General features: G+C 37.4%; 1 protein-coding gene across 2 annotated transcripts in view; it reads left to right on the forward strand.

Moving 5' to 3' along the window:
- ANKRD13C (ankyrin repeat domain 13C) overlaps positions 1–25,784 on the forward strand; it is a 102,966-nt gene that overhangs the window by 22,809 nt on the left and 54,373 nt on the right. Inside the window, exons 2-5 of one of the 2 annotated variants that reach the window (XM_047788657.1) lie at positions 5,013–5,054; positions 16,417–16,521; positions 23,706–23,791; positions 25,733–25,778. In XM_047788657.1, coding sequence (XP_047644613.1) covers positions 5,013–5,054; positions 16,417–16,521; positions 23,706–23,791; positions 25,733–25,778 — 279 coding nt within the window. The remainder of the gene's footprint in view (positions 1–5,012; positions 5,055–16,416; positions 16,522–23,705; positions 23,792–25,732; positions 25,779–25,784) is intronic. The other variant, XM_047788658.1, reaches the window with a different exon arrangement.

The following is a 25,784-nucleotide window of genomic DNA, read 5'->3' on the forward strand; positions in this document are numbered from 1 at the left end:
GAAAAGATGAACAGACAAATCAGAAGTATTAAAATTGAAAATGTGATTTTAAAAATTCCAACAAACCAAAGTCCAGGATCGTATGACACACAGGTAAATTCTACCAAATACTTAGAGAAGATTTAACACCTATCCTTCTGAGACTATTCCAAAAAATTGCAGACTAAGGAGCACTCTCAAACTTACTCTACAAGGCCGCTATCACCCTGATGCCAAAACCAGACAAAGCACAAAAAAATTTGCAGGCCAGTATCACTGATGATGCAGAAATCCTCAACAGAATATTAAAAGGATCATACACCATAATCAAGTGGGATTTATCCCAGAGATGCAAGGATTTTTTAGTATCTGCAAATCAATCAGTATGATTCACCACATGAACAGATTGAAGAATGAAAATCATGTGATCATCTTAATAGATGGAGGAAAAACTTTTGACAAATTCCAACACTCATTTATGAAAAAAGAAAAAAAAAACCTCCAGAAAGTGGGCATAGAGGAAGTCTACCTCAACATAATAAACTCCATTTATGGGAGTTCCCATAGTGGCTCAGTGGTTAACGAACCTGACTAGTATCCATGAGGATTCAGGTTCCATCCCTGGCCTCGCTCAGTGGGTTCAGAATCTGGCATTGCCATGAGCTGTGGTGCAGGTCACAGACATGTCTCGGCCCTAGCCTGGGAACCTCCATATGCCACAGGCACAGCCCTAAAAAGACAAAAAGATACACTCATACACAAAAAAAGCCATATATGGTAAACCGAAACTAAAATCATTCTCAATGGTGAAAAGCTGATGTAATTTCTGCTAACATCAGGAAAAAGACAAGAATGTCCACTCTCACTAATTTTATTCAACATAGTTTTGGAAGTCCTAGCCATGGCAGTCTGAGAACAAAAAGGAAATAAAAGAAATCCAGATTGTAAAAGACAAAACTGTCCCTGTTTGCAGATGACAGCATAGATAATCTAAGAACGCTATCAGAAAACTAGAGTTCATCTATACAGTCAGTAAAGTTGTAGGATACAAAGTTAATACACAGAAATCTCTTGTGTTTCTGTATTCTAACAGTGAAAGTTCAGAAAGAGAAATTAAGGAAATAATTCCATTTACCATTGCATCAAAAAGAAAAAAAATATCAAAAATATCTAGGAATAAACCTAAGGAGGCAGAAGACTTGTACTCTGAAAATACTATAAGATGCTATTGAAAGAAATTGAAGATGACACAAACAGATGGAAATATATACCATATTCTTGAATTGGAAGAATCCATACTCTCCAAGTGACTTTGCTACTCAAGGCAGTCTACAGTTTCAGTGCAATCTCTATCAAATTACTAATGGCATTTTTCACAGAAATAGAACAAAAAATTAAAAAATGTGTATGGAAACACAAAAGATCCTGAATAGCCAAAGCAATCCTAAGAAATGAAAATGGAGCTGGAGGTATCAGGCTTCTTGACTTCAGAATATACTGCAAAGCTTTAATTGTCAAAACAGTATGGTCCTGGCACAAAAACAAAAAACTCTATCAATGAAATAGGATAGAAAGTCTAGAAATAAACCCACACATTTAAGGTCAATTAATCTGTGTTGAAGTAGGTAAAAATATACAATGGAGAAAAAGATAGTCTCTTCAATAAGTGGTGATCAGAAAACTGGACAGCTACATTTAAAAGAATGAAATTAGAACATTGTCTAACATTATACACAAAAATACACTCAGAATGTATTAAGGATGGATACTATAAAACTCCTAGAAGAAAATGTAGAGAGAACAGTCTGACATAAATTGCAGCAATAGCTTTCAGATCCACTTCCTGGAGTTCCTGTTGTTGCTCAGTGGTAACAAACTTGATTAGTATCCATGAGGACACAGGTTTGATCCCTAGCCTTTCTCAGTGGGTTAAGGATCTGGCATTGCCATGAGCTGCGGTGTAGGTCACAGATGTGGCTTGGATCTAGTATTACTGTGGCTGTGGTGGTGTAGGTCTGTGGCTACAGCTCCAATTCGACCCCTAGCCTGGGAACTTTGCTGCTGAAGCAATGCTATAAAGACAAAACAAACATACAAACAAGCAAACAAAGCAAAAAAAAAAAAAAACCCAAAACGAACAATCAAAAAATAGATCCACTTCCTAGAGTAATGAAAATTAAAATGGGACCTAATTAAACTTAATGTTGTTGCACAGCAAAAGAATGCATAAACAAAATGAAAAGACAGCCCCCAGAATGGGAGAAAATATTTGCAAATGAAGCAGTAAACAAGGGGTTAATCTCCAAATATACAAACAACTCATGCTGCTCGATATATGAAAAACAAACAAACCCAGTCAAACCATGGGCCAAAGATCCAAATCGACATTTCTCCAGAGAGGACAGACAGATGGCCACCCCAGCCCACAAGAATAGATGCTCAACATTGCTAATTATTAAAAAAATACAAATCAAAACTACTCTGAGGTACCATTTACACCAGCCAGAATGACCATCATCAAAAAGTCAAAACGGAACCCTCCTGCAGTGTTTGTGGGAGTGTTAATTGGTACAGCCGCTATGCAAAACAGTGTGGAGGGTCCTCAAAAAACTAAAAATGGAACTACTATATGATTCTGCAATCCCACTCTTAGGCATCTATCCAGAGAAAACCATAATTCAAAAAGATATATGCTTCCCAATGTTCATTTCTGCACTGTTTATAATAGCCAAGCCATGGAAACAATGTAAATGTCCCTTAACAGAGGAATGGATAAAGAAGATGTGGTACATATATACAATGAATATTACTCAGCCATAAAAAAAGAAAAAATAATGCCATTTGCAGCAGCTTGGATGTATTTGGAGATTATCATGCTAAGTGAACTAAGTCAAACAGTGACAGACAAACATCATTTGATAACAATTATGTATGGAATCTAAAAAAGGATACAAATGAATTTATTTGCAGAACAGAAACAGTCTCGCAAACGTTGAAAACAAACTTATGGTTACCAGAGGGAACAGATGGCAGGGAAGAGTGGACTGGTGGCTTGGGATTGGCACATGCTGACTGGCCAAGGGGAACCTGCTGTATAGCACAGGGAACTCTACCAATATTCTGTGATAATGTATATGGGAAAAGAATCTGAAAATGAGTGGGTGTGTGTTTATGTGTAACTAAATTGTTGTACAGTAGGAGTTATCACAACATTGTAAATCAACTATACTTCAGTAAAACTTCAAAAAATGAAAAAAGATAACCAATAAGAACAGCAGCAACAACAAAGGAAATTGAAACTTATATACGTGGATTTCTTGTTTTCTCTAGCTTTATCAGAAACAAAATGTATTTTGTTTAGAATAACAAGGTACTGTGCATTTTGAGACATAAGAAATTATCGTTGCAACATACTGTATTTTTTTAAATTGAGGTATAATTGACATAACAATGTTTTATTAGTTTCAGGTGTATAATACAGTGATTTTGTATTTGTATACGGTGAAATGATCACCACAAGATGTTTGGTTAACATCCATCATCATACATAGTTCAAAATACTTTTTTTTTGGTTGTGATGAGAACTTTTAAGATCTACTCTTAGCAACTTTCAAATATGCAACATATAATACTGCTAACTGTAGTAGCCATGCTGTACTTTATATCCCCATGACTTATTTTTTTAACTGAAAGTTTGTGGCTTTTGATTGCCTTCACCCTTTTCAACCATCATGCACTTTCCACCTTTGGCATCCACCAATCTGATCTCAGTGTGTGTGTATGATATTATATATTATTTATATTTTATATATATATATATTTTTAAAGATTCCACATTTGCATTAGATCATATGATACTGGTCTTTATCTGACTCTCTTCATTTAGTATAATGTGTTCAAGATCCATCCATATTGTAGATGGTAAGATTTCATTCTTTTTTAATGGCTGAATAATATTCCACTGTATGTATATAAATACATAAAACATATACATGTATAATATATCTGCTTGTGAGTCTGCCTCCTAGTCTCTGGCCTGGTGGCTCATCTAAGGCTTCTGTCCTGATCCCAGTCAGGTCAGTTCCCTGGGGGATGCTCTGTGTTTGGAATATTTACTGGAAGGTCTGCCTCTCTACAGTCACCATGGTGCATGCTGGCCTCAGGTGGCTCTGCTGCTGCTCTGACCTAATGAAAGCTCAGAGCTAGGGGCCACTGTAGAGTGCTTTCTAGGCAATCAGAAAGCATTATTCAGCCATTAAAAAGAATGAAATCTTGCCATCTAGCTGCCCTGCCAACAGCTAGGGATTGGTCTCTAGTCCTGATGGGTAGGCCTGGGGACTTGGCAGAATTCACAGGATTGGGGGAACCCTTAATATGAATTGCAGTTATTTTTAATAAAAGGGGCATTTGCAATAAGAATATATACATTTTTATATTATATATAAATAATTATATTTTGGTAATATATATACACAAACAGCGGAATATTTTATATATATCTACACACACCACATTTTATTTATTCATTAATTTGTCGATGTTCACTTAGGTTGTTTCCATATCTTGGCTATTGTAAATAATGCTGTAATGAACATGGGAGTGCATATATTTTTTCCAGTTAGTGTTTTCATTTTCTTTTATTTATTAAAACTTGAAGACTGGGGTTGGATCCTATTGATATTTGTGAGCAAGTATGGGTATATAGTAGGTATTTAAGTTGTGTGCTGAATGAACAAAGAATAGTATAATAGAAAAATTAGAAGCAAAGGAATCTGAAATCTGTTCGGAGAAGAAATTCCAAAAGCAAAATGGATTACCTTTTATGGGGGTTGGCATTTGGGGGAGAGGAGTAGGATACATTGTGTTTAGAAACCATAGCATCTTCTAACTTTGACTTGGCCACATAAGCAGGTTCATTTTATAGTTACATTATTTTTGCTTAAAATCATTCTGAAATTTGAAGGAGCTAAAACCACTTTTAAATGATTTTTCCAATGTTTTTACACTAATTAAAAAACTTTTTTTAATTTTAGGAAACACTCCTTTACATCTTGCTGTGATGCTAGGAAATAAAGGTTAGTAAATATTTTCTTTTTTTGTTTAATTTCACCCATGGATTATCAGTTTAAAAATTTTAAGATGAGTTTTATGTTTTGAGTTAAAAAAAAAATCACCTGATTATTTGATGTGCTAATTGAGTTTAGGATTCAGTATATTAAGAATCACAAATCCTTTGTCTTTTTCCATAGCACTTTTTTTCAAAGAGTTATTGGAAGTCTTGTACTAACCTTATGCCTTTTGAAACTTTTTTTTCCTTTTTTTTTTTTAGGGCCTTGTGTGAGGCATATGGAAGTTCCCAGGCTAGGGGTCAAGTCAGAGCTGTAGCTGCTGGCCTACACCACAGCCATAGCAGTGCCATATCTGAGCTGTGTCTGCAGTCTACACCATAACTCATGACAATGTCAGATCCTTAACCTATTGAGCGAGGCCAGGAATTGGACCCACGTCCTCATGGATATTAGTTGGATTCGTTACCACTGAGCCACTATGGGAACTCCAAAACTTTTTTTTTCTTTTTTGAACATTTTATCAAGCAAGTGTTCATAATTTCAGGAGATTCTTACTTCCAAATATTGTTTTATTAATTATTGTAATACTTTTAAAATTCAGAGTTTTATAGGATTTCTTTAATATGGACTGTTTTGTATATCTAAACTCCTAAGTCTAGGCTTTTTATTGTAGATAATTATAAAAACTTAGTACTTGTTTATTTTTCAAAATAGGTAAAGAAAGAAAACCAACTTATATACAGGGGATAAAAAGATCTACTTTTTAAGGCTATTTCTAGATGTAATAAAATCTTAGTTATCTAGATTCCTAGTAATCCTGGAAAGTGAGGATTCCAGACAGCTGACTGACAACCTTTCAAGTTTTATATATATATAAATTTTTTTGGCTGCAACTGCGACATGTCATGTGGAAGTTCCCGCCCAGAGATCAAACCCATGCTACTGCAGTGACCCAAGCTGCAGTGATGACAACATCAGATCCTAACCTCCTGTACCACAAGTGTACTCCAAGTGTTATATTTTTAAATTTTGTGTTTGATAAAAATCTTTGGAAAATATATACTCTTGAATTTTTAAACAGGCTGATTAATTTTTGTTAACACTTTCCTTTCTGATGATCTAGCAGTATCATTATGAACATCTCTTATTATTTAAGACCTGATTCTTTTTTCTCTTTTTGGCTGCACCCCTGGCATACAGAAGTTCCTGGGCAGGGTATCAAACCCATGCCACGGCTGTAACCAGAGCCACATCAGTGACAACACCAGGTCCTTAACCCACTGAGCCACAAGGGAACTCTTGTTATTGTTGTGTAGTGTAATATAGTTGTTGTTGTAAGCATTTGATTTGAATGCATGATGATTTGAAGGGTGCCACTAGACCTTGCTTTGTTGAAAAACAAAATTCTTTTGCTAGTTTGGCTTTTAAGTTCATATACTTAAGCATGTGATTTGTAGGAAATTTGATTTTGATTTTATTATTACTTAAATTGGGGACTCAAATCTTTAATTCTTTAGTTAGGCTATTTTTTTTCTCCTTATAAGGAACAGATTCATTTGAGTAACTTTTTTTTTCTTTTTTTTCTTTTGTCTTTTTAGGGTCACACCTGTGGCATATGGAGGTTCCTGGGCTAGGGGTCTAATCAAAGCTGTAGCTGCTGGCCTGAGCCACAGCCATAGCAACGCTAGATCTTAGCCATGTCTGTGACCTACACCACAGTTCACGGCAACACCGGATCCTTAATCCACTGAGCAAGGCTAGGGATCGAACCTGCGTCCTCATGGATGTTAGTCAGATTTGTTTCTGCTGAGCCACGAAGGGAACTCCTCACTTGAGTAACTTCTAAGTAGAGAGATTCATTAAGTAAGAGTCTGTTGGAGTTCCCACAGTGACACAGTGTGTTAATGACCTGGCTTGTCTTGCGTTGCTGTTTCTGTCCCCAACCTGGCGCATTGGGTTAAGGATCTGGAGTTGCTACAGCTTTGGAATAGGTTGCAGATGCAGCTCAGCTTCCATCCCTGGCCTGGGAACTTCCATATGCTGTGAGTGTGGCTGAAAAAGGGAAGAGTCTACTATTATAGAAATTCAAGATATGGGGACCCAGCTATGTTTTAGGAAGAGCAGTAACCAAGACAGTTTGGGAGATCAGCTATCTTTCCTGCCTCCCCTCTCTTCTTTCCTCCCTTCCTACTTCCCTCCCTTCCCCCCACTTCTCCTTTCCATCCTCCCCTCTTACTCCCCCCCCAACCTTCCTCCTCCCCTTCATACCTCTATGCCTGCCTGCGCCATGATGGGAACTCTGGTTCCTGACTTTCTGAACAAAAAGTTTTATTGGTCTAGTTTATCTCAAGCCAGGTCACAGTGATTGGTAACTGGCAATTTCATGAACTGTCCTTGGGATATAGATTTCTTCTTGTGAAATTAGCTTTAGCTAGGTTGGCTTGGGGTTAGAGCTGAGACTAGAAGAGGAAATCAGGAATACAGAGGAAGAGGAGTTCCCAACGTGGCTCAGTGGTTAACAAATCTGACTAAGACCCATGAGGTTGCGGGTTCGATCTCTGCCCTTGCTCAGTGGGTTAAGGGTTCGGCGTTGCCGTGAGCTGTGGTGTAGGTCGCAGAGGTGTCTCATGTCCCGTGTTGCTCTGGCCCTGGTGTAGGCTGGCGGCTACAGCTCCGATTCAACCTCTAGCCTGGGAACCTCCATATGCCGTGGGAGCGGCCCAAGAAATGGCAAAAAGACAAAAAAAAAAAAAAAAGGAATACAGAGGAAGAATATTTAATTTAGCAGGAATATGGGCAAGGCAGACCATGATAGTCATCTCTAGAATAGCTACCTTGGTAAAAAGATATCAGATGTAGTTGGCTAAATTTTAAATTTGATCACTAAAAACTTATGCTTTCTTTTTTTTCTTTTTCTTTTTTTGTCTTTTTGCTGTTTCTTTGGGCCGCTCCCACGGCATATGGAGGTTCCCAGGCTAGGGGTCTAATCGGAGCTGTAGCTGCCAGCCTACGCCAGAGCCACAGCAACGCGGGATCCGAGCCGCGTCTGCAATCTACACCACAGCTCACGGCAATGCCGGATCGTTAACCCACTGAGCAAGGGCAGGGACCGAACCCGCAACCTCATGGTTCCTAGTCGGGTTCGTTAACCACTGCACCACGACGGGAACTCCTGGTAGATTTTTTTTTTTTTTTTAGTGCTTTATACATATTTATTAATTTAACTCAACAATCATGTGAGGCAGTTACTATCATTATCCCCATTTTATAGATGAAAAAAGCTCTGAGAAGTTAAGCAACTTTTCCAGAGTAAAGTGGCAGTTTTTTAAATTTTTTTATCTTTTTGCCTTTTCTAGGGCTGCTCCCGCAGCATATGGAAATTCCCAGGCTAGGGGTCTAATTGGAGCTGTAGCCACCGGCCTACGCCAGAGCCATAGCAATGCAGGATCCGAGCCACGTCTGCGACCTACACCACAGCTCACAGCAACGCCGGATCCTTAACCCACTGAGCAAGGCCAGGGATCCAACCCTCAACCTCATGGTTCCTAGTCGGATTCGTTAACCACTGTGCCACGACGGGAACTCCGTGAAGTGGCCGTTTTGACTTGAACTTGGAGTATCTTATTTCAGACCTTGGATTCCTATTTATAATGCTGAACTGCCTTGCTCTCTTTTCACTGTGAGCCACTCAAAAAGGAAATGATCTAAATCAAAGTTAGCTAATATGCAACATGCTTCCCTTCTGTTTTCATGGCAGACATAGTTAATTGGATTCCAAGTCTGATTGCTGTTCTATATTTAGTATTTTAATAGTAAATATGGATTTAAGAGGATTTGACTATGGAATGAACATATTTACCATCTTAGGTCTCTTTGTTCTAATTTTAGGTGGAGGTATTTTTATGCTTCATCACAGGATTATATCAGCCTATCCAAAATGTGTTTCACAGAACATTAATTTCGTGGGATGTTGATAAGTGTTTAGAGGAAAATAGTGTTTCCAGGTCAACTTGGTTTGGAAAATAGCAGGGTAATAAGTATTAAGCAGTTTTCTTTATTGTGGGCCTTCTCTAGAACTTTGTTATACTAATATTCATTCTTTCTGAATTGGAGCCTTCTGTTGGATATACAGTTATTGTTCCCAACAATTATTTGATGTTATCTCTTTTTCACAAGTATCTTTCTTGTGTTTTTTTTTTTTTTTTCTTCTTTTTATGGCTGCACCTGGGGCATATGGAAGTTCCCAGGCTAGGGGTTGAATCAGAGCTGTAGCTGGCTGCTACAGCCACAGCAACACCAGATCCAAGCCACGTCTGCGACCTACACCACAGCTCATGGCAATGACAGATCCTTAACCCACTGAGTGAGGCCAGGGATCGAACCTGCATCCTCTTGGATATTAGTTGGGTTTGTACCACTGAGCCACAACAGGAACTCCTCTTTTTCACAAGTATCTTGAGAGACTAGAGTTCTATGGAACATATTTTTTGAAACACTTAGATGATTCACCATCTGCAAACAATACCAGTATTTGCTCTTCCTGTGTCCTTTTCATGTGGAGTAGATATAGCCATTAATATACTGATCAATTTATAATTTTCCATTTACATTTTTCCATGTGTTCTTTTTTGCTTTTTTATTTTTGGCCTTTTAATATTTTGATATTTGATTATTCAAGAGTGAGATTGATATATGTAGTGGAAGATAAAATGTCTACCTTATATTTAAATCTATAAATTACTTTTAGGAGTTCCCGTTGTCGCTAAGTGGTTAACGAATCCGACTAGGAACCATGAGGTTGAGGGTTGGATCCCTGGCCTCACTCAGTGGGTTAAAGATCTGGTATTGCCCTGAGCTGCGGTGTAGGTTGCAGGCGAGGCTTGGTTTCCACATTGCTGTGGCTCTGGCTTAGGCCAGCAGCAACAGCTCCGATTCGACCCCTAGTCTGGGAACCTCCACATGCCATGGGTGCGGCTCTAGAAAAGACAAAAAGACCAAATAAATAAATAAATAAATAAATAACTTTTACATTATACCATTGTTTGGCCTCTTCCATTTATTCTCTTTTATCTTCTCTTTTAGAGATTTAAACCTTTAATGATATCATTGTTGAAGGGGACTTTATTTTTTTGTGTGTCTTTTTTGTCTTTTTAGGGCCGTACTTGCGGCATATGGAGGTTCCCAGGCTAGGGGTCTAATCAGAGTGTTGCTGCTGGCCTATGCCACAGCCACAGCAATGTGGGATCTGAGCCGCATCTGTGACCTACACCAGAGCTCACGGCAACGCTGGATCCTTAACCCACTGAGCGAGGCCAGGGTGGAACCCCAAACCTCATGGTTCCTAATAGGATTCGTTTCCGCTGCTCCACGATGGGAACTCCATATCATGAAATTCTTAAAAGTCTTTAGCTATCTATCCATGTTTATGTTCCCCAACTTCTTTATTTATGCACACATACACATATTTATATAAAACCCTATGGTAGGTTTCCTTAGGAGTAGATCCATTTTATTTATTTTAAAAAATTCTTTTTAGATGGTCTGTCATCTTCTCTCCTTATTAACTCCCTTCTACCATTAAACCTAGTAACCCATGTTAACAGGCCTGCTAGATATTCTTCCATAGTTTTCTTCATGCTTATTATTTTATACAAGTATATGTGTCTATATCTGAACACACACTCATGATTTTTTAACTATTCCTTTTGTAAAAATGTGGTGCCTGTACACTTCTGCATTGAGCATAAATATTATATCATTTATCAGTACAATGTAGACATTTATTTCAGCCTGTTGAAATGGCTTAAATTTATTTCTATTTTTTTGTCTTTTTTTTTGTCTTTTCTAGGGCTTCACATGTGGCACAAGGAGGTTCCCAGGCTAGGAGTCTAGTTGTAGCTGTAGCTGCCAACCTATACCAGAGCCACAGCAACGCGTGACCTGAGCCACATCTGTGACCTACACCACAGCTCAGGGCTAAGCCGGATCCTTAACCCACTGAGCAAGGCCAGGGATCGAACCCACAACCTCATGGTTCCTAGTCAGATTCATTAACCACTGAGCCACAGCGGGAACTCCCTATTTCTATTTTTAACATTTGTCATTTTTTCTTTCAATGCTTTCTTATGAATAATTTTAAATATACAGAGACACTGAGAGATTATCACAACAAACATTCAGATACTCTCTACCTACCTTTAATAGTTGTTATTTTATCATATTTGCTTTATCTTAGTGTGTTATATATTTAATATTTTTACTGTACCATTTGAAAACTATATGTAGCCATCATGACATTTTACACCAAATACTTCACCATGTATTTCTAATAAGGATATTTTCCTTTATAACCACCATATCATTATCACACCTCAGAAAAATAGTAATATTGTTATAATATCTAATCATATTTGATTTTTTTTCATTTGTTCCAAAATGTCTTTTCTGGGTTTTTCGTATTGAATCAAGATCTGATTGAAGTTCATTCATTATATTTGGTTATTATGTCTCAGATAATCTAGAAAAGATTACCTACCTTTCCCCCTGTCTTTTGAACCTGACATTTTTTTTTTTGTATGTGAAAGGCTTTAAACAATTTTTTTTTGTATAGACCTGACTTTTTGAAGTATCTTGCCCAGTTAATTTGTATGTCTCCCATCTTAGTTTTGCCTGATTATTTTCTCATGATGTTATCTAATTTGTTCCTTATATCTTTTCTATAAATCAATAATTAGCTATAGAAGCTTGATTAGATTCAGATTAAACACTTCTGAAAGAATACTGCATAGGTGAAGTTAAGAACTTTGTATTGGAGTTCCCGTCGTGGCGCAGTGGTTAACGAATCCGACTAGGAACCATGGGGTTGCGGGTTCGGTCCCTGCCCTTGCTCAGTGGGTTAACGATCTGGCGTTGCCATGAGCTGTGGACGAGGCTCGGATCCCGTGTTGCTGTGGCTCTGGCGTAGGCCAGTGGCTACAGCTCCGATTCGACCCCTAGCCTGGGAACCTCCATGTGCCGCAGGAGCGGCCCAAAGAAATAGCAAAAAGACAAAAAAAAAAAACCAAAAAACTTTGTATTGCATCATATTAGTAAACATATATGTAATTTTAAGTTATCCCACTACTACTGTCACTAAATTTTGATCACATGTTTTGAGATGATAATCTCCAGGTTTCTCCATGTAAAGGAATAGTTTTCTCTTTATTACATCATCCTGTGATGCTACTTAGTCATACACACACACACACACACACACGTATATATATTCTCTTTCCTAGCTTTTTACCTAGTGGCTTTAGCTTTCATTGAGGACTTTACCTATATCAGTGATTACATTGGGGTTATACTCTGCTGATTTTCTAGTTTTATCATATATTCTATATTAGCTATCATTCTTCTGTAAGGAACTCATTGCCTTCTTATTTTTTTATTTTTTATTTTTTGCCTTCTTATTTTTTGATGTCATTCTGAGTCTATCTATTATTTTTTGTTTAATTTTTTTTTTTTCCTTTTCAATGCTCAGTTTCTCAGATTTGGCCAGTGGCTGGTCATTCAAGTGAATCCTTTGTCCTTCTGACTCTCTTTTAAAAAAAATGCCTACGTATTACTCCAGGAGTGTAGAAGCATTATACTTTAGTCAGTCATTACCCCATTATGGATATTCATATTTGCATTATAAATAATGCTAAAATAAACACTCTTGTACATATATTCTTGTATACAACCAGCGTACTTTCTTAAACATCTTTGTAAAATTTCTGTATTTATTTTACTTTATTCTAATATAATTTCGTAGTAGGATAGATACTCCTTCTATTACTAGTAATAGTACTAAAATAGTGCCATTCTTACTCCACCTCAGCTCACTTGCTTTATATTACAACTGTCATAACAACCTTGTTTCCTTCAGAGTACTTATCATTATTTGTTTTGTTTTGGCTTTTTACTTATTATATTTTAACCTAAGATGTGAGTTATCTGATAGCAAGATCTCATCTTCTCACTGATATCTAGGACCTAGTACTTAGAAATGGCAAATAATGGGTACTAGGTAAATATTTGGTATAAGACTGAATGAGTGAATCATTCATCTAGGGAATTTATTTTTTTTTATTTTTTATTTTTTTTTGTCTTTTTGCTATTTCTTGGGCCGCTCCCGTGGCACATGGAGGTTCCCAGGCTAGGGGTCAAATTGGAGCTGTAGCTGCCAGCCTACGCCAGTGCCACAGCAAAGTGGGATCCGAGCCGCGTCTGCAACCTACACCACAGCTCACTGCAATGCCGGATCGTTAACCCACTGAGCAAGGGCAGGGACCGAACTCGCAATCTCATGGTTCCTAGTCGGATTCGTTAACCACTGCGCCACGAGGGGAACTCCCATCTAGGGAATTTAAATTGGATAGTCATTGTAAATTTCCCATGAGCCCTCAGTTTCAAATGTTTTTCTGCCTTTTATTATGCTTTTTATTTTTGTTTAATTTTTTTTTTTTTGCTTTTTTTAAGGGCCACGTGTGCAGCATATGGAAGTTCCCAGGCTAGGAGCTGAATCACAGCTACAGCTGCTGGCTTACCCCACAGCCACTGGCCTACCCTACAACCACAGCAACAAAAGATCCCAGCTGCGTCTGAGACCTACACCACAGTTCATGGCAATGCCAGATACTTAACCAACTGAACAAGGCCGTGGATCGAACCCACATTCTCCTGGATACTAGTTGGATTTGTTACTGCTGAGCCACAACAGGAACTCCTTTTTTTTTTTTTTTTTTTTTTGGCCTTTTTAGGGCCTCACCCATGGCATGTGGAGGTTCCCAGGCTAGGGGTCAAATTGGAGCTGTAGTTGCTGGCCTACGCCACAGCCACAGCAACTCAGGATCCAAGCTGAATCTGTGATCTACAGCACAGCTCATAGCAACACTGGATCCTTAACCCACTGAGAGAGGCCAGGGATCGAACCCAAGTCCTTATGGATACTATTTGGGTTCATTAACCACTGAGCCACGACAGGAACTCTAGCTTTTTATTTTTAATTAAAAAAAAAATTTCTAGGAGTTCCCGTCATGGCACGGCAAAAACGAAACTGACTAGGATCCATGAAGACACAGGTTCGATCCCTGACCTCTCTCAGTAGATTAAGGATCTGGCATTGCCATGAGCTGTGGTGTAGGTCTCAGATGTGGCTCGGATTCCGCATTGCTGTGGTGTAGCAATTCTACTCCTAGCCTGGGAACCTCCATATGCTGCAGATGTGGCCCTAAAAAAATAAAGAAAAAAATTCCTCAACCTATAAGGGTTTTTACCTTAGACTTTTTTTTTTCTTTTGTAGAAAACTTTTATCCATGTCATGATGTATCATGTTAGTTCTTATTTTAAGACTCAGTTCAGATTACAAGTATCCCCAATGTTAAATGTTGGAAATGCCCCAGCCACTGGAGCTGGGAAGAGTAAATATTATATAAACAAAACAATTGAAACCACAAAATCCATTGATAAAGTACTACATAAGTTTTCCTTGAATAACTGGAAATGTTGAGAGCAGTGTTTTATACCCACTACTCCTGAACTTATTAGCCAAGATCCAAGAGGCCTGAGATCCCTCATTGCATCCTGAGATATCCCTTGTTTTGGGAACTTGTTCTGAGCATAGATTTTTTTTCTTAAATGTAATTATTCTGTCTCTGTGGCGTAGTCTTCAGTATTCTCCTTAAATTTCTCTGGGTGACTGTGCCTGGGCTAGGTGGTGAGCCAAGTATACCTTAGATCTTTTTTTTGATTAGAAGACTGTCCACATATGTCTTGTAACCATAAACAAGTTTTTGCCCTTTTTGGTTTTTTTATGAACTAAACAAAATTGTAAAATTTGAAAAATAAGAGTTTATGGAAACATTAGTGATCCTTTTTAAAAATACTTTTTTTCCCCCTGAAATAAATAATGAGCTTACCATTTGACCTTACAGACATACAAATCCTCTTTTGGGTCTTATAGTAGGAATTTTTTTTAATAATGATTTTTATTTTTTCCATTATAGCTGGTTTACAGTGTTCTGTCAATTTTCTACTGTACAGCAAGGTGACCCAGTCACACGTACATGTATACATTCTTTTTTCTCACATTATCATGTTCCATCATAAGTGACTAGATATAGTTCCCAGTGCTATACAGCAGGATCTCATTGCTTATGCATTCCAAAGGCAATAGTTTGCATCTGTTAACCCCAAGTTCCCAGTCCATCCCTCTCCCTCCCCCTCCCCTTGGCAACCACAAGTCTGTTCTCCATGACCATGGGTTTCTTTTCTGTGGAAAGGTTCATTTGTGCTGTATATTAGATTCCAGATATGAGTGATATCATATGGTGTTTGTCTTTCTCTTAATGACTTACTTCACTTAGTATGAGAGTCTCTAGTCCCTTCCATGTTGCTGCAAATGGCATTATTTTATTCTTTTTATGGCTGAGTAGTATTCCATTGTGTATATATACCTCATCCTCTTAATCCGAGATAGTAGGAATTTTAATGTAAATTATTCTTGAGGTTCTTGGGTTATCTTTGAGAGTATGGAAACATTCTCAAAATACCCTTGGGGGAGTTCCTATCATGGCTCAGTGGTTAATGAACCTGACTAGTATCCATGAGGATGCGGGTTCAATCCCTGGCCTTGCTCAGTGGGTTATGGATCCAGCATTGCCGTGATCTGTGGTATAGGTCACAGACGCAGCTCAGATCCTGCGTTGCTGTGGCTGTGGCATAAGCCAGCAACTACAGCTCTGATTGGACCCCTAGCCTGGGAACCGCCATATGCTGTGGGTGTGGCCCTAAAAAGACAAAAGACAAAAAAAATACCCTTTTGATTAGGGAACATAATAGTTTCTTTTCAATTTATTTTTAGGTGATAAAATAGATACTTCTTGAATCTAAAAATCTGAAACAATCCTGTTTATGTACATAGGAATTTTAAGAATTATTTAATTATTTATATAGTACAGTACTTATTTCATATATCTATTTATAATAATTTGATTTCTTCAGTTTTTACATGATTTTTAAATTTAGAGATTTTAAAAATTGCATGATTGGGAGTTCCTGTGGTGGCACAGTGGTTAACGAATCTGACTAGGAACCATGAAGTTGTGGGTTCGATCCCTGGCCTTGTTCAGTGGGTTAAGGATCCGGCGTTGCCGTGAGCTGTGGTGTAGGTCGCAGACGTGGCTCGAATCTGGCGTTGCTGTGGCTGTGGTGTAGGCCAGCGGCTACAGCTCCGATTAGACCCCTAGCCTGGGAACCTCCACATGCCGCAGGAGCGGCCCTAGAAAAGGCAAAAAGACAAAAAAAAATGCATGATATTTGATGTTATTACCTCTTTATGTTTCAGAATGTGCCCACTTACTTTTGGCTCACAATGCTCCAGTAAAGGTGAAAAATGCTCAGGGATGGAGCCCGCTGGCAGAAGCCATCAGTTATGGAGATAGACAGATGAGTAAGCAAAATAAATGATTGTTGTTGATATATATTATTAAAAGATGAAGTGATGCACTTGAAATATTTTCCATTTACTATAACTTTCTATACTATGAAAAGTTTGCAATTACTTATAAACTTACATATGAATTATTCATGACTTTATATATATAATTACCATTATTATATGTATAAATATACCTAGATAAAAATATAGATAGACATACAACATTATATCAATCAATTGACAACATATTGATTATTTGTTATGTACTGTGATCACCACAATAAATCTAGTTAACCTCTGTCACCGTATATAGTTAGAGTATTTCTGTTTTTCTTGTGATGAGAACTTTTAAGATCTGCTCTTTTAGCAACTTTCATATATGCAGTACAGTATTGTTAACTGTAGTCAACATGCTGTACATTATACGCCCATGATTTATTTATTTTAGAGCTGGACGTTTATACCTTTTGACTCCCTTATCCATTTTTTCTTGCACCCCATCCCCAATAGTTCCAATTTCTTATCTATATTGAGACCTAGCTGTTTTCTGTCTCTCTGGGAGTTACTTATGGTTTATATAGATTTATTATGGTATATTTATGTAATGGTAGTTTTAGGAATTCCATCAGCCTCTATTTTATTTTTGTAGCATATCAAAAGTTAGTTTGGAGGAAAGAGACAGCAGTCCATGTTGGTTTGCAGTCTTAATGGGAACTGTCAGTCTTTTTCATTTGCATCTCAACTTTACATTTCTTTCCCCAACTCCTTAAGTAGATTAACTTCTCTTCCTTATACACTTTCAAAGTGGTCCCCTCTTTACCTTTGCAGTATTCAGCATGCTTCTAAATAATTGTCCAGTGTCTCTTCCCTACTCTATCCTGACAATATAAGCTTTGTGAGAACTCAAGTCATTAATATGTTATTCATCCTTTCATTTCTGGGTCCTAAAACAATGATTAGCACAGGTATTTGTTTAGTTAATTAATGAAGAAAATAAAAACTGCAAAGAAAAGCTGAGACTAGAAAATTTTTTTCTGAAAAGTACTAGATTAGGATTTTCATTAAAATTTTTTTAAGTTGTACTGAAGTATAGTTGATTTATGATGTTGTGATAATTTCTGCTGTACACCAGTGATTCATTTATATATATACACACACATCTATTCTTTTTGAGATTCTTTTCCCATGTAGAGTATCACAGAACATTGGGTAGATTGATTGAATTGTTTGTTTTTTAGATATTGAGCTGTATGAGTTGTTTGTATATTTTGGAGATTAATCCCTTGTTGGTTGCTTCATTTACAAATATTTTCTCCCATTCTGTGGGTTGTCTTTTCGTTTTGTTTATGGTATCCTTTGTTATGCAAAAGCTTTTAAGTTTTGTTAGGTCCCTATTGGGTTTTTATTTACCAAAATTCTCCTACGTTGTTAAAAACTTTATAATATTTTTTCTTATAAGACAGGATTTCCCTTGTGGTACAGTGGGTTAAGGATCTGGTATTGTTACTGCAGAGGCTTGGGTCACTGCTGTGGTGTGGGTTTGATCCTTGGCCCAGAAGCGTCCATATGCCATGGGCATGGCCAAAAAAAAAAAAAGGCAAACAAACAAAAAATAAAAACACCAAAAAAGAAAGTGACAGTTACTATAGGAAGTTATTGAGAAAAAAAGGAGGTAATTTCACCAAGAGATGACCATTGTTAATATGTTGTTATATTTTCTTCTAGTTTCTTTTTCTGGTCATGTTACTTTTCTATTTAAACCTTTTAAAAATTCCTATTTGTGGGATGAAGACCAGAATCTCTAACTTGATTTCTGAGATCCAGTATGATAATGTCTTTTATCTGCATCCTTATCTTATGATGAGTTTCCACATGATTTTGATGTGTCAGCTCTTCTGGCTTTTCAGTTGCTTATACTCACACTTCCTTTCCCTTCAGATCTCAGTTCAAGTATAGGGAAGTCTTCTCTGACCATATACGAAGCCAGAATGCTACCCGTCACTTCCATTAGGCAGTAGGCTTCATTAGGGCAGGGATTGTCTCTTTGTTTCTTAAGTACCTACCAGGTGCATCGGAAACATAGTAGGAGTGTGCAATTAACTTTGATGTTGAGGAACCCATCTTAGTTGGGTGAGAGAGACCAGTGAATATTCTGCAGGATTCTGAAATATTTACAAAGTACTAAGGGGAAGCAGTTGAGGGAGAAAGTAAATCTCATTTTGGCACAGCGTTTGGTTTATTTGAGCTGAGTCTCAAAGGATTTTAGCAGTTAATGAGGTGGGTAAGGACATTCTAGCTGATTTACAGTGTTGTGCCAGTTTCTGCTGTACAGCAGAGTAACCCAGTCATATATATACACACACACACACATATATATATACACACACATATATATATACATACATATATATATGTATATATGTATATATATATATATATATACACACACACATTCTTTTTCTCACATTATCCTTCATCATGTTCTATCACAAGAGATTTGCAGAGGAGTTCCCATCTTGGTTTAGCGGAAATAAATCCGACTAGTATCCATGAGGATGCATGTTTGATCCCAGGCCTCACTTAATGGGTTAAGGATCCATTGTTGCCATGAGCTGTGGTGTAGGTTACAGACAAGGCTCGGATCTGGCGTTGCTATGGCTGTGGTGTAGACCAGTGGCTACAGCTCTGATTTGACCCCTCGCCTAGGAACTTCTATATGCCGTGGGTGTGGCCCTAAATAGAAAAAAAAAAATTTACAGAGATCTGCAAAACATCAGATGACTTTAAAGCAGGAATTGATATTATTAGATAAGCCTAAAGACTTTTTTTTATGGCCACATCCATGGCATATGGAAGTTCCTGGGCCAGGGATTGAATCTGAGCCACAGCTGCAACCTGCAGGGATCCCAGGCTGGGGATTGAACCCGAGCTGCTGCAGTTGGATTCTTAACCCACTGTGCCACAGCAGAAACTCCAAGCCTGAAGACTTTTAAAATGAGTAGGGAGGCAAGAGAGTTTTAGAGGGAAAAAAAAAAAAAAAGATTTTTTTTTTTCCTCTTTAGAGCCACACCCACGGCATATGGAGGTTCCCAGGCTAGGGGTCCAATCAGAGCTGTAGCTGCTGGCCTAGACCACAGCCACAGCAGTTCGGGATTTCAGCCATGCCTATGACCTACGCCACAGCTCATGGCAACGCCAGATCCTTAACCCACTGAGCAAAGCCAGGGATTGAACCTACATCCTCATGACTACTAGTCAGATTCATTTCCACTGAGCTACGGTGGGAACTCCTAGAAAAAAATTCTTTAGAACAAATGTGGTAAACTTGACTTAAATAAAAGATAATGTATTTAGAAACATAAGGGATAGATTAGAAAGATAAATGAAAGAATCAACTGTGGTGGATTATCTCTTGGACATGGGTAGTAATGGAAGGATCCAGAGTAACTCCAAGGAATCTATCATGCATTAATGGGAATCTCATTAAATAATCGATATATAGAGTATAAGAAAAAGGACAGTAGGGGTTTTAATTCATCGTTAGGTTTGTTGAGTTTGAATTTTCTGTAGTGTGATCCAGGTAGAATTATCCAAGTAAGAAGTAGGAAATAATTAGACTGGAGCATAGAAGGAAGTGGAAGGCAGAAAATACGCATTTAAGTAGTGCTTGAAGCAGTAGCTTCAAAAGCCTTAAGCACAACAAACTGAAAAACTTTAAAATTACTTATATGGGAGAAGAAGGAAGAGAAAGTTAAGTAAGTTGTGGTTTACTGGAGTTCTTTGAGTTTTTTATGAATTCTGTCTAATACCATCCACATTCTCTAAAGCTAATTTTAATCTTCATTATTAATTAGTGTAAATAAGATTCTTACAATATGGAGGTACAAATATTGATTCTCCCAAAATATTCTGGTAGTTTTGTCTAATTGTGATCTGAGTGTTTGTTTCTGCTTCCATAAGGAAGCTTGAGTTGATGTTTTTTGTTTTTTGTTTGGGTTTTTTTTTTTTTTTGGCTTTTTGGGGCATTGCTCTTGGTGTATGGAGGTTCCCAGGCTAGGGGTCTAATTGGAGCTGTTTCTGCCAGCCTACACCACAGCCACAGCAACGCCAGATCCAAGCCCTGTCTGTGACCTACGCCACAGCTCAGGGCAGTGCCAGATCCTTAACCCACTGAGCGAGGCCAGGGATCACACCCACAACCTCATCATTCCTAGTTGGATTAGTTTCCACTGCACCACGATGGGAACTCTCTGTTTGGGTTTTTTAGGGCTGCTTTGGCAACAATATGGAAGTTCCCAGGCTAGGGGTTGAGTCGGAGGTATAGCTGCTGGCCTATACCACAGCCAGAGCAAAGCCAGATCTGAGCTCTGTCTGCAAACTACACCACAACTCGCAGCAATGCTGGATCCTTAACCCACTGAGTGAGGCCAGGGATTAAACCTGCATCCTCAGGGATGCTTAGTTGGGTTTGTAACCTGTTGAGCCACAACAAGAACTCATTATAGAACAAGAATCTCTTTTCCTGTATTATTATGCTATATGTAGTGGTTGTCATTACATTTTTAATAATGTTTGGTTATTTTAACATAATTTTCTATTATTTACTGAATGTCTTCCATCAGTTAAAGTATATTTAGCTGATAGAAACTATATGGCTTTTGCTTTTCATTAAGATACCATTTTTCTATTTAGGAAATTAATTCATTCTTTATATCAACAAGGGTCTGTTTGAATTTGAAGGCAATGTAGATTGAAAAAACATTTATTAGAGTATTCGAGATTATAGTGGAGAAGAAATATAAAAAGAATTCTATAACATTCAGGTAATATAGCTGTGATATTAAAGTTAATTTATAATGAACATGAATGTTAGCCAGATTCATATAAATTGAATCTGTAATGAACCTTAATGTTTATCTAGGTTATTCTCATAATTTATTTGGATTTTATAGACCAGAAAAGAATTTTATTTGAAGATTGATGTAAAGTAGCTGACTTTCATTGTAGCATATAAGAACTTAAAAAAAGTGCTTTCCTCTGTTATCATTGCATTTAAAAAAAAGACATTTTGAAACCAAAAATAGTAGAAAGAATAGTCCTTAAATTGAAAAAAGTATAATTTATAAAAAAAAAATTCCACCCAGTTTTATCATTTGTCTGCATATCACTGGAAACTTGAATAGTTGGGCACTGAAATGTAGACTTGTGTTTGGGACCTGCTGACCTAGGTCACAGAGCTAGTGTATACCTGAAACTAGGTCCTATGTTCTCTAACTTCTAGGTCTTATCTCCTTCTTTCCTGAAAGAAAGATGTTTAGTAATTTAAGCATTACTCTTTGAATTTTGACTTTTAAAGATATATTGGAATTATAGATAGACTTATGGTTAAAAATAAGTATAGATTCTGCTATTTTCCATATTATTCCTTGAGCTTTTCCTAATTTGGCCTATGTGGACCAAACAAATCTGGTTTAAACTTTTACTGCTTTTTTCTGTGTCTACTCCCCACCCTACCCCACCTTATACTTCTGTATCCCACATAGGGCATTAAGTAGTTTATAAGAATACATACTGTAAAGTAGTAAAAATTACAGTATTTGGTATGTATACGTGTGTGCGTGCACACGCACGCGCGTGTGTGTGTGTGTGTGTGTGTGTGTGTGTGTGTATACACGGAAATGGGACCAGGAGGAAATCAGCATGTATTGATGTATATGTTTTTTCTTCTCTGTACATTTTTTCATCTTATCTTTTGCTAGGCTTATTTCATTTTAAGGCTGATATTTTCCCTTGTTTCAGTAAATGTTAGGAATTGATTGATTTTGCTAGTTAGTTTTAGATCTTTATCCTAATAAATAAAACTTGTATTTACCTAATTGCAAGCATAGTAGTAAGCAGTTTATATTGAGCCTTTAGTAGATTTTACTTTATTCTTATATACAAATGAAAAAAAGAAATTGAAGTTTAGGGAAATTAAGTGTTCCATTTTTACACAGCTAATAAGTAGTGAAGCTGTGGTTTGTGCTTAGGCAATTTGTCTAAATCTCTGTCTCTTAAGTTTTAAGAAAACACTGTGGAGGCTTTCAGATTTTATTAGTCAGGGGTTCTTTTCACAGATAAATAGGTGCCTTTTAGCATTTTTTAGTGCCATATTGGTTGTATGTAAGACTACAACCTAAAGTGAAAGAAGAGCAGATTCAACTGGTAACAGTTGCAGATAATTACATTTTTTTTTTTTTTCTTTTTAGGGCCACATCCACGGCATATGGAGGTTCCCAGGCTAGGGGTCTATCAGAGCTACAGCTGCCAGCCTACACCACAGCCATAGCAACTCAGGATCTGAGCCTCGTCTGCGACCTGCACCACAGCTCACAACAAGGCCAGATCCTTAACCCACTGAGTGAAGCCAGGGATCAAACCTCAACCTCATGGTTCCTAGTTGGATTTGTTTCTGCTGTGCCACTACGGGAACTCCAATTCCATTTTTAGAAAAGTAATGCCCAGTGGGATTTTTGAGCTCTTCTGTCTTTGAGATCTCCTTCTGTCTTTGAGATCTCCTTCTAGATCAGTGCTGACAACAGGACACTGCATCATCTGACTGAGGTTAGTAAATCTTGTCTCAGTCAGATAAAACCTTACTGATAGCTAAAAACCAGCAAAACTGGAGTTCCATTTTTGGTGTAGTGGGTAGGTATGGCTCAGTGGATAGGGATCCAACTAGGAACCTTGAAGTTGCAGGTTCAATCCTTGCCCTCCCTCAGTGGGTTAAAGATCTGGTTCTGCCATGAGCTGTGGTGTAGGTTACAGACACGGCTCAAATCCTGCGCTGCTGTGGCTATGGCGTAGGTTGGCAGCTCTAGCTCCAATTCAACCCCTAGCCTGGGAACTAACACATGCCGCTAGTGTGGCCCTAAAAAGCAAAAAATAAAAAAATAAAAATAGAAACCAGCAAAACCAGTGTGAATATGTTTTAGGTTGATATTGATGTATTTCTTTTCAGTTTTCCTTAAGGATCATAAGAGTTTTGCTAAAGTGTTTAGTTTATTCATAGTATCCATGATATAGCTCTGTGTGATATGCCAATGGTATTTTCCAGTATAGTGAAATTTTTTAAATAAATTTTTTATTGAGGTATAATTGGCAATGTAGTGTGGGGAAATTTATATTAAATTAAAAATTTTTAATTTAAATTTTAGTTACAGCTCTTTTAAGGAAGCTTAAGCAGCAATCCAGGGAAAGTGTTGAAGAAAAACGACCTCGATTATTAAAAGCCCTGAAAGAGGTAGGGTAAATTTCTTTGCTGTTTTTGCACCTAAATAGTAAGTGTACTTTTAAGCATTTTTTAAAATACAGTTTAATTTCTCACTAATTATTAAGCGTTAAGAAGTGGTAAAAATTCTCCTTCAATTAAGAAATAATGACATCACAAAATACTCTGACTATAATGTATAAATGTAATCTTATGGGAAGCGTTATTTACTTTGAACTAGGAAGGTAGATAAAGAATTATTGCTTTCAATAAATTAGAGAAGAGCTGTAAAAAAAAAGGAGGTAGGTCAATCAATGGGAGTAATTTTCCTTTGTCCTTTGGATGAGAAGATTTTCCACAGGCTGAAGCTGCTGCTGCTAGTACAAGCAGTTTACATTTTCTTTACATAACAAAACTCTTACTTTATGATGGTGAGAGCTGGGTGTGCTGGCACAGAAAGGGAGAGAGGTTTGTTTCTGTTACTTTTTTCCTCTGTATATTTGATGCCTGAAAGAACTGCGGGAGAAAGATCTGTTGTCATGACTGAGTCGTCTTTTAGGTATGCTTTTTTCTTTAAATCTAAATTTTTTGAGAATATTTGATACAGTAGTTCCCCAAATAGTTACAGTTTTAGGTGTTTAGCTTCTAATTTGTGAAATAAAAATTTTCTCTATAGATCACATATGACGATATACTTCAGATTTAGTGTTACCACTTTATTATTATTATTTTTGCTTTTTTAAGGGCCATATCCTCAGCATGTGGAAGTTACCAGGCTAGGGGTCAAATTGGAGCTACAGCTGGCATCCTACACCATAGCCACAGCAATGTAGGATCCGAGCCGAGTATGACCTATGCCATAGCTCACTGCAACGCCAGATTCCCGACCCACTGATTGAGGCCAGGAATGGAACCTGCATCCTCATGGATACTAGTCAGATTTGTTTCTGCTGTGCCACAATAGGAACTCCTATTGTTATCACTTTATAGAAAAAAGTTTCTGTCACAGTGGGTGATTTTGTTAGGAGCTATACAAATAATCATTTTAGAAGTCATTTTTTATAACACTTCTAAAGTTATTAACTACCTGGCCTGGTAACTTCCACATGCTGAGGGTGTGGCCCCCTCCCCAAAAGTTAAACATATTAAAGATTTTGAGTTATCTTGTGGCACAGCAGGTTAAGGATCTGGCATTGTCACTGTAGTGGTCATTGCTCTGGCATGGGTTCAGTCCCTGGCATGGGAACTTCCACATGCCATGGGTATGACCAAAAAAAATAAAATTATTAACTGTTTTTATAGTATGACAATGTTATTTTGGTTATATTGAGAAACGGAATATTTACTGATGCAAATTTATTTATTTTTAAATTTTTTTTCAAAATTTTATTTTTAAAGTTTTTATCTATTTTTTTTCTTTTTAGGGCCCCACCCATGACATATGGAGGTTCCCAGACTAGGGGTCGAATTGGAGCTACAGCTGCCAGCCTACACCATAGCCACAGCAATGCCGAGCTGCGTCTTTGACCTACACCACAGCTCATGGCAACGCCACATCCTTAACCCACTGAACAAGGCCAGGGATTGAACCTGCATTCTCATGGATGCTAGTCGGGTTGGTTAACCATTGAGCCATGATGGGAACTCCACTGATGCAAATTTAAATGCCTATCAATTTCAGATATGTTCTTATGTGATTAAAATGTAAAATCTAGAGTCGTATGTATTTTCCGTTGTAGATAAGTGTAGCGATGTCTGCTATTGTAATGTTTCATTTTAAGTAATAACAATATATAAAAAAAGAGATAAACATATATATTTTTTGAGTTTCCAACGCCAAACATTGAAATTATTTCCTCTTCCTATCTATAGACCATTAATGATAATAGATTTTTTAAAAGCAAAATATTAAGTAGGTATAAGAACTGCTAACAAAGGTGTGCATTCAATAATTATTCGTATTTCATTTCTCAGCTAGGTGACTTTTATCTAGAGCTTCACTGGGATTTTCAAAGCTGGGGTAAGA

This window comes from Phacochoerus africanus, chromosome 8, assembly GCF_016906955.1.
Source record: "Phacochoerus africanus isolate WHEZ1 chromosome 8, ROS_Pafr_v1, whole genome shotgun sequence".
Lineage (NCBI taxonomy): Eukaryota > Metazoa > Chordata > Mammalia > Artiodactyla > Suidae > Phacochoerus > Phacochoerus africanus.